Below are 15,678 nucleotides of genomic sequence, written 5' to 3'. Positions count from 1 at the left end.
CATGCCATACAATACACACCACGGTAACTAATTTATCGTCGATGTTATACCATTTCGTTTGCCACAGAAAATGGGCACATCGAAACCTTAGTAGTTAGCAAATGATGCTGTGTGCAACCAGCCACTGCTGCTGCTGCTGCTATTGCTGCTTCGGACTGAGCTGTTGAAAGCAAATTTATTTTGAAATAAAAAAAAACTAACCATATATGAGTGAATTCGGTTGTACGATGGCAGTTGAATTTTGGGCATCGCTTCTTCTTTTTTTACTCCACTTTACTTTTTATCCATTTTCTTGCCATCTCATGATCTCTCTCACATGCACCGGGGCAAACAAGGTCCTTTCAAAACCGAAAAAAAAATCAACAGACATCTACTGAATACGGAATGAATGGGAGCACATTTTCTTTATTGGTCTTTAGTTTACCGTCGCCAACATTTTCATCTTCTCATTTTTCCCATTTATCTATTTGGGCACGCAGTTTTTGTCGTTTTTGTTGCTGTTGTTGCTGCGCTATGAAACTTGATTTCTTCCTTTATGCCATTCGTTTTCCGCTTTTTTTTCTTCACTGTAGCTACCGCCACTACTGCGTGCTCGAATGAGCGGTAAAATGAAATTATTCACTTCCCATCAGCATTTCCCTGAATGGTATTTTCATTTGCTCTGACTTGCTATTAACAATCCGAAAAAAAACCCAGATAGGTTAAAGCAATAGTAAAGAAGCAGTTTTCTGTGATTATCATAACATCATAATATCCTTTTTTTCCCCGTAGCCATTCGTACATGCCAAGCATAGATAATGATGAGAACATGTGAATGGATAATCAAAATGAAAATTATTCGTGCCAGTGATACCAGTATGTATGTGAATAGCAAAAAAAAATATCTCTGATTCAATTCAACGATTCGGAATTGCTGCTGTCGTTGAGAGAGTCGACTTTCTCCACCCTCGCCGACTGAGTGAAATTCGTAAAATGTAATATTTTGTGCTGTCAGAGATTTTTTCCAGCGATATTTCTCCATTCAAAATCCTTTTTAATGGAATATGTCTAACATTTTTATTCATAACACATTTAATAGATGAAATGAAATGCGAGAGATGTTCGTTTTTCTCTAATTCGTTGCAGTGCAGAGTGATTTCTTTTCAAAGTACTTTATTCCTATAAAAAAATTTCTATTAGGTCCAACCGGGCGCTGCAAAACGTTTCGTTAATAATAAATAACCGTCGAGATAGAGCATTGCGCGTGCAAAAAAAAACGACGGAAAGCGGTTTTTGTAATTTTCACAACGATATCAAATAATTATTTCATTAAATCCGATGTGCAACGAGAATGAGCGCCACATACAAAAAAAACGACTCAAATTACAACAGCAAAGGTCTCTGTTTTTCTCTCATTCTGTCTCCCACTTTACAAAAAATCAAATGCAGCAATGTTCGCTCATTCTCTGCATTCGAACGTACACACATTTGCTCATAGCAGCTCTCTGTCTCTTTGGTTCTCTCTCTTTTGGTGTTTCTCCCGATCGTTCTGTTGGTGTTCCTCTCATTCGTTCAGTTGCTGGGCAAACGTCGAAATTTACCGCGCACAATTCAATGCTGCGCAGTTGGCAACACTGTCGTATCGTATGACATATGGGAGTGCGAACGAAAAAAGAGCCGAAGAAGAAGAAGAAGAAGAGTTCTAGACAGCGTTATGTCAAAACTTTAGTTGAAAATAGCGTGAACAGTAGTCTTTTTCGTAATTTTCGCCCGCAGTCCGAAGCAGTGCGGTGTGTGTATAACCAAGTGGCAGTCAGAGAAAAGTTTCGGTGTGTCGTGTCCTGCACAATAACGAGATAGCGAAAAAAAACACACAGCAAATAACCGAAAATGCAGAGCCAAGGAGAAAACCTAATTTGTGAAGCCGCTGACGATTTAAATCAAATTTTTTCCTATGAAAATGATTTGAAATCGCAATTACATCGCCCATTCTACCATCAAAATGGTCTAACGAAGCAACTATCATCGCAATTGATTAAGGGCTCCCCACGAACTGACAATTACAACGGCCACAAAAATACTACACATCAACTGAATTCTGATACGGTATGTGTGCGTGTGCCTGTGTTTGTGACAGCGTTCTTCCAGCAGATCTGCAGTTTTTTTTTTCTCGCACAGACCCAACAATGAATATACATTTATTTTATTTTGCATACGAATTAATTTGTGTGGCATTTCTCTGTTGAAAATGGAAAATCATCAAAATTAAATACGATTGTTGATTGTCGGTGTTTGTGACCAATTGTGATTTTTATCGATTTTTTCTTTTTTCGGTGTATGTTTCATTTAAAGTTTGGGATTTTTTATGTTTGTTCTGAGTGGTGTCAATTTCTCTTCATTAACCCAGTTTAAAGCGCTTTTTCCCAGCGGTTAAATGGGATTTTGCTGGCGAAACATGGGAAAAAAACGATATCTGTATAATACCATTAATTTTTTAAATCTTTTTTGATAAAATAATGTAATGTTCCCCCACAAAAAGAAATGCTTCAATGAATGGGAAATATTATTATAATTTCTTTTTTTTCGATGTCGTAGGCAAATGGAAAAATTATTACAAACGGCATAAGAGATAATAATCGCAAGCAGTCGACGACGTCAGAGTCAATGAGTTCTAAACATGAAAAACCAAAGGAATCCTTTGAGCCAATCCCAATGCTGGCGGCATGTTTAACGTACATAGGCTTTTATTTTTTGATGCTGTTGGGATTTTTAAATCAACTGCTGTTTGCGCCGAAAGTTGCTACGGAACGCAATCGGGAGGTGAGTCATTTCACATTCTTGGAAATGTTGTACGTGTAAGTGTAATTGTGTGACTCACAGCCGCCAGATCAAAAGGTTAAATGGTTTTGGGCTGTGTTTTTATCAGACACTTGTTTTTGTCGATCACACTCAGCTCTGAGCCTCTCCCGCTCTCTGTCGCTCTATCTTTTCGTACTTGGTATTTATTGTTATTTCTACTTTTATCATTTATTTACAGGGCTATGCGCCGCTGTACGACAGTTTCGAACAATTTTACTTGAGGTATGTTTATCGTCGAATTCGTGATTGCTTTAATCGGCCGATTTGCAGTGTGCCTGGAGACGAAGTAACATTGAAGGATCGCATTACCAAGGACAATTGTTGGACGTTCGAGTAAGTAAACTTATTTCTGCCTTTCTCTTTCCGTCATCGTGTGCAAAACAACCAACAGAACAACAAAATAAAAACAGGAGAACAAGAACGAATAAAACGAAAGAAAATTCCTTTTGCATTTAGATTCACCGGCACCGAAACTAAGTGCTTGAATTTGGGTTCATACAATTATCTTGGTTTTGCATCTAATTCGGGCCCGTGTGCCGACACATCGATTGAGTCGATCCGTGAGTACGGTTTAGCAACGTGTTCAACACGCACCGAACTCGGCTCGATACCACTACACACCCAATTGGAGGCTTTAACGGCTCGTTACCTTGGAGTCGAAGATGCAATCACATTCGGAATGGGCTTTGGCACAAACTCGTTAAATATCCCAGCATTGTTATCGCCCGGCTGTTTGGTTGTGAGCGATGAAAAGAATCATGCTTCCATTATTCTAGGATTAAGATTATCGGGCGCTACAACCAGAGTATTTCGTCACAACAATATGCACGACTTGGAGCGTGTGCTGAAGAATGCTATTGTGAATGGGCAACCAAAGAGCCGATTGCCATGGAAAAAAATAATGATTGTGGTTGAAGGTGTGTTCAGTATGGAGGGTTCAATTGTTAAATTGCCCGAAGTGATTGCATTGAAAAAGAAATACAAAGCGTACGTTTTTTTGGACGAGGCACACAGCATTGGTGCATTGGGCGAGAATGGTGGCGGTGTGGTGGACTTTTACAAAGTCGATCCGAATGACGTGGACATTTTAATGGGAACGTTTACAAAGAGTTTTGGTTCGGCTGGAGGCTATATTGCTGGGTCAAAGGTATGGACAAAAGTGAATACAATACACTGCATGTGCACGGTGCCAACTGGTGTTGAATTTTAATTTGATTTTGCCTCCTTCCCAATTTCCACAGAAACTAATAAACTATTTGCGAGTGCACAGTCATGCTCATTGCTATGCAAGCAGCATGTCGCCACCAGTGGCCCAACAAATCATTTCATCGATGAGCATAATCATGGGTTTGGATGGTACGGATGAAGGTAAACGACGCATCGAACGATTGGCAAGGAACACATTATATTTCCGTCGACGATTAGCCCAAATGGGAGTTATTACACTTGGTCACGATAATTCGCCCGTTGTGCCAATGATGGTCTATCTATTCTCGAAAATAGCGTAAGTATACTTTGTGTTAGTTTTGTTTGGTCAATAACAGGTCACTACTTCCGATGACCATTCACTTCTTTTTGTTCATTCTTTCTTGTGAATCACATGCTTTTCGATTCTGGTTCGATTTCAGTGCTGTTGTGCGTGAACTTTTGAATCGAAAAATTGCTGCGGTTGGCGTTGGATTCCCGGCAACACCAATCATGGCTGGCCGAATTCGCTTCTGTTTATCGGCCGCACACACCAAAGAGCAACTCGATCATGCTTTGGATATTATGGACGATGTCGCCGGAAAACTTGGTCTCAAACACTCAAGCAAACCGAGCGAACAAGGCCAAATTGAATATTAAAGCCAATTTACTCTCTTTTAACCAATTTACAAAGCACATACAAAATTCACATGCACACAACAAGAACAACACAAACACACATTTACACAAAATTATCAAATTATTCAGAGGTTTTAAAAGAATCGTGATTGAAAACGATTTGGAGACAAAAAAAACTTAGAAGAAATAATAAAAAATCAAACAGTTTCAGATAAATGTGTATCAATTGGTCATATTTACATTTAGTGTGTAGAGATTTGCCAAAAACAGTTGTTCAATCAAAACACCAATCAAAAAGAGACCGCTAAAACAAATATTATGCATTAAGTGTAGAGCCAAAGCACAGCCAACGAAGCAAACATACGTATTTACAGTATTCAGAATAAAATGAAGTAAAAAAAAACATAAATATTATCGTGACTTAAGATTGATATTAAAAAAAAGTGTGTCATAACAACAGAAAAAAACACACACACATTTTGTTTAAACATTCTGTCCAGTTGGAACCAATAACCTCTTAGAATAATAATTATTACATATTTTAACTATAAATTATTATATGTATGAACATCAGCAGAAACAAACAATAACCTCAAACATTTGTTAAGCGTATGCATACAAAATATCTTCACGTGTTCTCTATATTTTATTTCTCTCCTTTTATGCTCGTAGTACGGTAGAAATATGATAATCACCTAATTTAAAATAAAGTCTATGCTTATATGTTATGCAAAAAAAAAGCCAAGCGGAGTCTCATTCATTTTGTTCATCCACAGATTTCAATGGTGCTCATCTAGAGGATTTCAAAATTATATGTATAAGCATGGTAGTATAAACGCTCTGAAAAACTCATTTTCATCCTTTCAATCGAAAGTAATGCAAAAGTCACTCTCGTTTCATTCATAAAATCTGACACAAATTCCTTTTTGATGAACTCATTTTGCTTCGAGTGTTCCCGGTTTTTGTATACGTCATTCAACGTTGAATCGTTCAACGTTCTATGTTCAACTTACAACGAACATTGTGGTGGTTCACATCCGGCAGCCGAGAAAATGAAACATCAATTTCATCTCGTAAGATACATGCAGCCCACAATGTGATCGACATTCTTGAAAGTTACTTTAAATTAAATTCTTTCACTTGCAGACCACATATACACACATTCACTCTCCGATCTCTCGGTTTCTCTCGCTTCGTCTATCTCTTTGACTTTTTCACTCACCCTCACACTAAGCGCAGTTGCACAGCGCAAAAATGAAAACAATGAGTAACAACAAAGAGAAAAAAAAATTGTTAATTAACGCCATAAAATCGATTTCAAGCGAAATTAAAATACCACGAGACAACTATTCGGGCGAGCGTGTATTGTCATAAGTTTGAGCATTTTTGGGAAATTTGGTCACCATCGCAATGAATTATTGCTTTTGGTTTTTCTCATCAAATGCAAACTTTTCGCATGGAATGGGGTATCGGCTTCTGGCTTTGGCATGACATGACTATGTGCCAAACGTACATGTTGTGTGTATATATATCAATATATACGTATAGATATAGGTTAAACATTTGCAAGTTGCTGACTTTCGACACTTTTCGCCCGGTTCCCATACCAAAAAAACGAACACAGCGCTACGGATCTATATATTGCAGATGTTGCAGTGCAATTTTACTCATTTCTATATATATATATCTATTGAAAGCCATTATCGAGCGAGAGAATATCACTGGCTTCGACATTTCACAATGACAATATCGGCCACTTGTAATACACCAGTGTGTAATAACAAACGAATGTGGGTAAGAGTTACAATCTTGATTTGGCGTGTGCTTTTTGAAATCTATTCAATTTTGATAATCGATATGGTCATGTCCGTTGTCGTGTCTGTCTAACCAGAAAATAGATAGTGGAGAAGAACGATAGAGACAAAAAGAGGTTGAGAAAGGAAGAGCGAGAGAAGAAGGAAAAAAAAATAGCGGACCGGAATTTGAAGGACCGAACAAGACCAAGTCATCATTGAATCGATTATGTAAGGTGAATCTGTGGAGAATTTGTGATGTAAAATTGATAAAAACTGTAATTTCCGCACTTTTTTCCCACCATCAAGTCTTTAGTTTTTTTTTCTGTCATCCCTTTGGCACATCGTCATATCAATTTAATTTTTTATTTGTTGCCGTTGCCTGGAATGTTTGCTCGAATCGGCTGACAGATCATTAATCGATGGAGTGACATGGTTACATCGGTTCGTAGTTTTTTGGCATCGAAATAAATTCGAAAAAAATTTGCGCTTGAATTGCCTAACGACCGAAATTTCACTGAATTGCACATTTTTGTAGTGAAAGGTGTTTTGTGGCGGATGGGTAGGTTGAGTGTTGTTGTTTTTTTCCGAAGTTCTGTCACTTTCGGCCCGAGCCGAAGGCATTGCCGTTGCATCGAAACGATGAAATATGCGCTCTTTGTGCGAGATCGATTTTTAATTACAATTTTTGGTGGTGCAGCAGGGCATTGTTTGCCATACAGGCAATCCGACGGTCGATAGCTTGAACTTTTTGGCAATAACTTGTGATAGTAGCATTTGTGGTTGACGTAGGTTAAATATGACAATTTCTGCTGTTTCCTCTTTTAATTTTCCCGTCCGAAATTTTGTTGGAAAAGTTGTTGTTGGTTTTTTCTTCTTCTTCTTTTCCTGTGGGTTAGTGAGCTCGGCGGGAAAAAATGTGCGAATAAGTTGTGTCAAACTTGTACGAAACGAACGGAAACTTTTATGAAAATATTACAACATTTTCTCAACTAGCTTGAGGGTTCCATGTGGAATCCACATTGTTAATGTAATGCACAGGCACACACACACACATAAAAATGTAAATAATTGCGATGGTATTAAGCAAAGCGGTGTTAAAATGTCCTACAGCGTGGGTGATGGTTCCAATGAACATTTCTATTTATTATGCGGTTTATACAGTATTTAATAGTTTAAGTAAATTTAATGCGTAAATAATGCGCTGTGTGTATTTTATTATTGAAATGGTTGAAGACAAAGAACCTTAATGTTAAATTAGCATAAATAAATGTTGTACAGAGGAAGGCAAAATGCGCTTAATGTATATGCGCTGCCATAGTCGAAAAAAGAGATTTAAATAAATAAAATAGCTCTATGTATCGTGTTGTATTTAAATATGTACATATATGTGTGTGTGTGTGTGTTTGTGTTAACGGCATTTTGGTTGAGAAATAACTGAACACATTTCACCAAACACCACAGTCCAATGAAATACAAAAGTGGATTATGCAAATGGCAAATTAAATGACTTTTAATTAAATTGAGTTATGTAAAAGTTTTGCAGTGCAATTTTATGTGGCTCATCTTTGTATTGTGTGGATGTGTGTGTGCGTCCAACAACCACATCACATCGAAACTGTTCCCGTTACCTGAACCGAGTTAAACACAATCATTCTCTCTCTCTCTCTCTCTCTCTCTCTCTCTCTCGTTTTCGCTCTTGTTCGAAAAATGTTTGATCACTTTTTTGTGGGCTCGTGTTACGGATGTAGTTTCCAATTTTGACAGCAGTTTGGATGGTTGCTGTTTTTCTTCTCTCTTTTCACATCGAACCAGATGACAAAGGAGGAAGCAATGGTGGTGAATATAAAATGGCAATGAGTTTGCCATACCAATAAATCTATATGGTCTCGATTCGAGTGTGACAAAAAGTCGAGTTCAATGGAAACGAAAAGTTATTAATTTATTTGCAAGCGATAACCCTATTCCTAATGTAGCCGGTCTGGTGAGAAAAAAAAACTTTTCCTGTGAATTCCATTCAAAATCTACAACTGAAAGGCTCTTTCACTACTCTCTATCGACATGATCTCAATACTTTTTCAATTTTATTAAAATGATTGTGAGGACAAAAACGAGTATCTGTGTGGCTGTGATTTCGCTATGTATGTATGATGCATATCATCACCATAAAAAGCAAATACACTGTTGTCGAAAGATAAATAGACGAAAGCACAGTGGAAAACGAATGAAGTGAAAAAAGAGCGTTAGCGAGGAATCGCAGAGAGAGGGAGAGGTGGGAGAGGGAGTGAAAAATCAAATCAAATAAAAAACCTAATAAACAAATATTACCACAAGTGAAATGAATTTCAAAACTATGTGCTTTCGCTGCAGAATTGGTAGAAAAAACCTCGAATCCCAGTCGATGCGAATGATACGCGAGAGGCTTTCGTATGATGGTTTTTTCTGTTTTTTTTTTCTCTCTCTCTCTCACTCTGCCCTGTTTAATACTGTGTGCAAATGTGTGCACATTGTATGTGCAATGCTACATTCATATGTTAAATTGAAAGTATTTTATATGTACATTTTCACAGACATCATCGTCGTTCGTCGTTTGCTCTTCGCTTCTTCGAAATCCACAAACTGAGTGATAGACAAATATTTACTCTCGCTGAACGTACCGACAGAAGCATTTGCAATTATGTTTAAACTTTAAATAACTGAAGGCTGACGACTGAAGACTGTGCCGAGGTGAGTTGGCTGTAGCAGACAACATCCACACAACCCATATCCGCACTTATTTATTCAACAACAAATTATTATCATTGTTGCCGTTTCTGCGAAAAATAAAGTATCTCTTTATGTGGCTTTGGATTCTTTAACTCTTGCTCTCTAGTGCGCGCTACAGCTGCTATGTGAGCGAACGAGCGAGCGAGTGAGTGTGCATCACGAGCAGAAAGCTCTTGATAAACAAAACAAAAAAAGGAATATGTTAATGTAAGAACATTAAAATGAAATGAAGGGAAAAAGAGAAACAATTACAAGACGAAGGAAACATTTGTATTTTATTGCGGTACGATAACACGCGGCTGAAGATGATAACCAACAAACGATGGCAATGCCATCGACAGTCAAGCGTTCGGTAGCAAAAAACCGAAGAAACGCTCATTTGCACGATCCGGTTGGAAAATCTGGGAAACGTGGTGAATGCGAAAGAGGGAGAGAAATAGAACGAGTAAGGAGATGAATGGAATGGGAAAGGGAATTGGAGTGGTGAACGCTTGTAGAATTGAGTGAGTGAGTGAGTGAGAGCAGACAACAAAATTCAAGATTAAATTAATCAACCTCGAAAACAGAATGCACAGACAGCAATAACAACATTTCGAAATAAATAAATGAGAGAAAAACGAGCGAAAGACGAAAGCCAAGCTCAAAAGTTGAATGTTATGTCAGATGGGTACACGTTTTTATGTAGAAGGATCACAAAGTCTCTTGCTCTCCTATTCTCGAATGCTCGCAGCCAGTCTTTTAAGCAGAGCACATAAAGAGGCGAACACGAAGCAGAAAAAAAGCAAACGACACGAAAACCTGTAAAGGGAAAATTCTCTAAAATTGTTTTATCTTCGGGGTGGATGAGAAAAACTAGAAGTCAGAAAGTTGCCCATTTTATTTTGGTGTTGCTGTATATTTCCGATGAAACAAACTTAACGAACGCAAACTGCTGCTGAGCTCTGTTGAGCACCAAAGCAAAACGATAAAAATGTGCAAAAAGCACCAAAACTTTTGTAACCAATTTGAAAGTAGAAAGTAAACAGGGTGAACACGCGTCCCGATTTGTATTTTTGTGCGTTGCTTTTTTCTGCTCCCTCTTTCTCTCTCTCTCTCTCTCTCTCTTTCTCTTTCTTTCTCTTTCTTTCTTTCTTGTTCTTCATTTTCGGTCGCTTTTTTATCGCTCCCGTTTTTATCTCGTTCGCAGCTTGATTTCTTTGTCGATGTTTCGGTTGCTATTTTTTTTCGTGCCACCAGAGCGAGAAATTTATTTCAGTGATGGTAGCGTGAGTGCGTGCCTGGAATGTTATTCGTTATTTATTATGAAAACCACTAACAAGAAAAGTTTTTTTCTTCCGAATTTTGACTGAAGAATTGAGCGTAGGAAAAAAAACACGAACACCAAAACACAAGAAGGACAGCAATATGAAAGGGTGAAGACATAAGTGAACATACATAGAAAAAAAGGAAAGGAAAGCAGGAACTTCACGCGCAAACAAACGAAAATAAATAGAATGAACAAATGATCAACATCTTGATTTTAAATTTAATTTTCGTTGCATGCCCAGAAAATTTTGGCTTGTATAGTTGCTTTCTGTCGATGACGATGACGACGCGACGAATGCTCTTTATTCTTAACGATAGGCAGCCGCGCGCACTCAAAGTATGTATACTATCTATAGTTATAACGGCGTATCGTTTCAGCTATTCGCTTTGGTTCTTTGAATTTATTCGTCAATGTTTGTATGGTCTCTATACAAATTGCATTTTCCGAAATCGAAATTTTCTCTTTCACTCTCTTTCTCCCCCTTCCGATCGGCGTGTATGGATAGATTTTGTGCTGGCGTGCACAAAATCTGATTTGGTGGATTGGCAAATGGAAAACGGCAAATAAATCAATCATAAGGATTTCTTTTTTTTGTTTATTTGGTTTTATATATGAGCTCCATTGCTTGTCGTTCTTAGTCTCTCTCCATCGCAGCTCAGCATGGATCGCTGTGTGTTCAGTGTATGGGAGAGCGAACAGAAAAAGGGCCGGATAAGGCAATGAACGATATCATGGCAATATTCAATTTTTTATCAGTGATCAACAACAACTTTTCGTTTTACGTTTTGGTTTGATGTAAAAAGGCAAATTTTTCAATTTTCCTTCATCTCTCTCTCGCTTTCTGTCAGTTGACTTGTTTTTTCTTGCTCATGCTGTCGCTACGGATTTTTCTCTGGGCACAGCGCCCATACTCGATATATATATATATATGTTGTCGATGTGTTTTTCATTTTCTTCTCATTTTTCTTTTTCACTCTTCGTGCTGCTACTGCTGCTGGTGCTGGTGCTGGTGCTGGTGCGGTGCTTCTTTTTCTCCCGCTCGAGACATAAGCAAAACTATTTTACATTAATCAAAAGCTGTGTCTTCCGCACTGAATACATGGAACAGTAAATACTGCACAGGAAGAAACCGGCAGACTTTGAATAAATGGACATTGGAAAACTGAATTCCGACTAAAAGTCTCGGATCGCATTGAGTTAACTAACAAAAGATGCAAAATAAACGAAATGCGATGGCATATCTGATCGTTTTTTTCCTCTTTCTCTCTCGACGATGCCATTTCCACAACAAGTTGCGCGCAAAAATCAAGAGGAAAAATGTTGTATACACAATAGGAGTAACATCGAAACAAACTTGAAGATTATTTATGGATATTTACTCAACTATAAAAATGAACAAAAGTGTACCACAAATGGTGAGTGTGACGATAGAGACTGTGATTCACTAAATATTGCATGGATGGCCACAAAAGTGAGCAACGATGGTTTCATTGAATGAAAATGAAGAAAGAGAGAAAAAAAAGAAGGAAAATGCAGACGAGAGAGAGAAGAGAATGGACAAAATTGAAAGCATTTCTCGAATGAATAGCATCGCGTGCAGAAAGAGTCAACGAGATGCGCATTGAAAAACAAAATTAATCGAGTGAAAACCGGCACGGCGGAGATGTTTGCCTCTTTGCCTTCGTATCCCGCGCGCATTCACATCAATTCGTCAAAGCTTAAATTATAATCTCAATTGCTATATACAGTCGTTATCGTTTCGCATATTCATGGCAAATGGTGATGTGATGAATTCATCACACAATTATGGAGATGTGATTTGAACAATCGCTTCCATAAATTGTGTAAATTTTATCTACTTTGTTGTCACACATCCACACACACACACAGAATAAAAACTACCAAAATGAATCTAATTTAAAATGATTTGTGTCTGGATGTCACAAGATAAAGTCTAATGGAATTTTAACTCGATTCAATGTAGCGTAGGAATAAAAAAAACATGTGTACTCACCTGACACAGACTAAGAAACGAGTGCAAGAGTGTGGGAATCATCTGATTTTATGGCCTTTTTTCATCGATTTATCTGGTGGTGTTGACAAACCGTGCGACGCGACTCGGATGACAACTTCCGTTGCATCAGTTGAGATGTTGAATTGAAAACGCTCGAATTAAACTTTGAATCATTTACTTCACGGCTCACACTTTGACTAATTTACTAAAAGGCTACATTGACACAACGAAATATATATATACACGAGGAAGATTATTCTGTCCAACTTCCTCGTTTGAATGAAAATTGAATTTTCTTCGGATGAAAAGTTTCCGCTGCCGCTTCGAGTTCTTTAAACTATCCAATGATTAAATTTGTGTGTTGATTTTTCTTTCTTTGCTCTTTTGTTTCCGAATGAATCCAAATTTTTACGACAAAAAAACCAAATATGATAAAAGAGAATTTATTTTCAAATTATCAAGATGAATAAAGATGACTTGAAACGAACGAACGAACGAACGAACCAAAAAAAAAGTACATCAAACTTTCAACGTAAAGATAAGAAAACGAAGAAAAACACTAGCCAGATAAAAGTGGAAACAGCGCCCGTGCAAGAAGCACAGAACAACAACAAGAAGGGTCGATTAAATACTGAACGATTCGAAGTGAAAAACGTTGCCAACGAGCCCGTATTTGCTATCGCTGCTCGGGCTCTCCAAAAGCTGACTATTACTGTGTGCCGTTTCGACAGTAACTGTGCGTTCGGTCGTTCGTTCCATGTTGTTGATACTCGCTCTCGGACGGATTGGAAATTAAAAAAAAAACAACACACAAACAATGTGCTTCGGAACTTGTGTGTGCTTCATTCAAAGATTTGTCTGGGATACTGAAGAAGACCCAGAAATTTTTATGAACATATAGCACGAAAGCAGTCATTTCTGTAGCCAACCGTACACACGCATACAGTCACATTGCGCGTCGTACAATACACGTACACACACACACACTTACGTGCGCAAGCGGAGGGAGGAAATTTACACACAGGATTCCGAGTGAGTCAAACGATAGGGAAGGAGACATGCACAGCATAAAGCATACGACCATAAAGAACACCAACTAAAAACCTCGTATCATGATGCTGGGGGCTTGCACACACAACAGCAACGCTTGGAAAATGTGTGGCAAATACAATGACATCGAATCCACTGCTGTTTGGAATGTGTGTCGATGGCAGGCGGTTAAAAGTGTTTGTGTGTCGGATGGAAAATGGCATTATTTTTTTCTTTTATTCACAATGTAGTGTGCTCGAAGCATTACACCCGATCAGGACATGCTAACCATTTCAATTTATGCATCGCATGATGGAGAGATGTTGGCTGGTCGTGTGCATAGACACGTTCGCATGTATATACGGAGGCAACGACAACGACAACGACGATGATGGTTTTCAGTGCGATTTTTCGGAAAGGCCGTTTGTATCACAGTGAAAATCATGAATTTACACACGCGAAATTTTATCAGTTTCACCGTTCGGCGTCACTACACCAATACAGACACGCAGAATTTGTGCCTGTTCAACGACAACGGCAACGTATAGTGGAAGTTCAAATTCACACCGAACGTTTTGTTTGTGCATAGAATGCTCACACACATTGGATTGGCTGTGTGTAGATATCTCGAATGTATTAGTTTGACTTCTTTTGTTGTTTTTGTACTTTCCTGTTCGCATTTTCACGAGCATGGATAGATAAATAGAGAGAGAGAGCGAGAAAATGGGAATTAGAACTCATATGCTCACTCCAGTACGGCAATAGGCATGATGAGATGGATTGGAACACACAACACACGAACCCACACAAATGCAACTGGCGCTCACCAATACGCCAAAAAATAATTCGGTTGGAGTATGTCGCACGCTCTTGCTGCATAGAATGTATTCGCAATGTTTTGTGTGATGTTTGGGGATTCAGTTTGCCCTTATGCTGCGCACATAGTTGAGAAAATCTTGCGTGCGGTCTCCTTTGCAACTGCTGTTATATGAGTGCTTTTTTTCTCTCATTCGGTTACTTCTGTCTCTCAATGCTAATATCACGGCATTCTACATACATTTTTTTCTCTCTGTGTGTATTCTGTTGTTCTTGTTCTAACTCTATGTGCTATTGGTGGTGCTGCCACTGCTACTGCTGTTGTTGTTGTTGCCTTTTTTCTCATTCCGTATCTTCAATTAGGCTTTTTTTATGTCCCTACAATGATTGTGTTGTGCATGCCTCGCTCTTTTTGTCTATGCGAGTCCATATTTCTGTCATCCTCTGTGATTATATTTTTGAAAAAGAGGAAAAAAAAATTCATTACATTTAGAGCATTTTTCCCTTTCGCATGCTGTATTTGCATTTTTTGTTCGTAAAAAAAATCGTTCATCTCCCAAGCCGTCGTTGTCGTCGTCCTCCTCACTTGGCAATAAAGCTTTGACGGAAAAATTCAAATGAGCAAATCGCGCACTGAACAACGGAACAGTTGATTTGTTCCGTTCATTGAATGCTGCTTTTTCGCCATTTAATTGCTCTTTCTAGTTTTTCTCCCTCTCTTTTTGTTTATTTTTTCTACTCTTGCACACTCTCATTCATTGCAATTACTTATTTATTTATTCGGCCGAAAATTACAAAGCATAATCTTTGTTGTCAATTATTCATATTTGCCGCAAATTTAAACAATTTCCAGCGTTCACAGCGGTTTTTCCACTTCTCTCTTTCGATGTGCCTTTCTCTCGTTCTTTCTTTCTCCATCATTTTGCTGGCTCTCTCAATCTCCATCTCGTCGTTGGTCTATTCGGAAACGTTTAAACCGGCCGATACCACGATGACAGTGTCGAATTGTGTCGTTGTCACTGCTTTTTGCTGTGTTGAAATTCACAGCTTTACTTCAAGTGTCTAACAACATTCATAATAAATGAAGCTATCTAAATGTCGCTCTGTTTCTCGCTCTGTTTCTCGCTCTGTTTCTCGCTCTGTTTCTCGCTCTGTTTCATCTCGTCGGGCTCTTTTCTTTTACCAATTCGCATTCAGCGTCACTTCGATAAATTGATTTTAATCTTTCAGATTCAATATAATAGTATATATGTACGATTACAAGAAAGCGTTTCCATAGAATCATTAATGAT

General features: G+C 38.2%; 1 protein-coding gene across 2 annotated transcripts; it reads left to right on the top strand.

Moving 5' to 3' along the window:
• The first annotated feature begins 1,592 nt into the window (after nucleotides 1-1,592).
• Nucleotides 1,593-5,402, top strand: LOC129565350 (serine palmitoyltransferase 2). Of its 2 annotated transcripts, none has more exons than XM_055440140.1 (6): nucleotides 1,593-2,085; nucleotides 2,575-2,799; nucleotides 3,017-3,171; nucleotides 3,295-3,985; nucleotides 4,080-4,342; nucleotides 4,467-5,402. In XM_055440140.1, exons 1-6 carry the CDS (start codon nucleotides 1,870-1,872, stop codon nucleotides 4,681-4,683), a joined length of 1,767 nt encoding a protein of 588 aa, XP_055296115.1. In that variant the 5' UTR covers nucleotides 1,593-1,869; the 3' UTR covers nucleotides 4,684-5,402. The 2 variants fall into 2 exon arrangements, with proteins under 2 accessions (XP_055296115.1, XP_055296116.1); XM_055440141.1 differs by lacking the exon at nucleotides 1,593-2,085 and adding an exon at nucleotides 2,339-2,454.
• Nucleotides 5,403-15,678: the final 10,276 nt, after the last annotated feature.

Source organism: Sitodiplosis mosellana, unplaced genomic scaffold (assembly GCF_009176505.1).
Source record: "Sitodiplosis mosellana isolate CC-2019 unplaced genomic scaffold, AAFC_SMos_1.0 Smas_scaffold_2, whole genome shotgun sequence".
NCBI lineage: Eukaryota > Metazoa > Arthropoda > Insecta > Diptera > Cecidomyiidae > Sitodiplosis > Sitodiplosis mosellana.
This window is presented reverse-complemented; position numbering and strand designations above follow the sequence as displayed.

Bases quoted from the DNA above. Each gene is read 5' to 3' on its own strand.
- LOC129565350 (XM_055440140.1), top strand. From the start codon at position 1,870: ATGCAGAGCCAAGGAGAAAACCTAATTTGTGAAGCCGCTGACGATTTA. The intron at 2,086-2,574 runs GTATGTGTGCGT...TCGATGTCGTAG, and splicing joins ATCAACTGAATTCTGATACG to GCAAATGGAAAAATTATTAC. The intron at 3,172-3,294 runs GTAAGTAAACTT...TTTTGCATTTAG, and splicing joins GACAATTGTTGGACGTTCGA to ATTCACCGGCACCGAAACTA.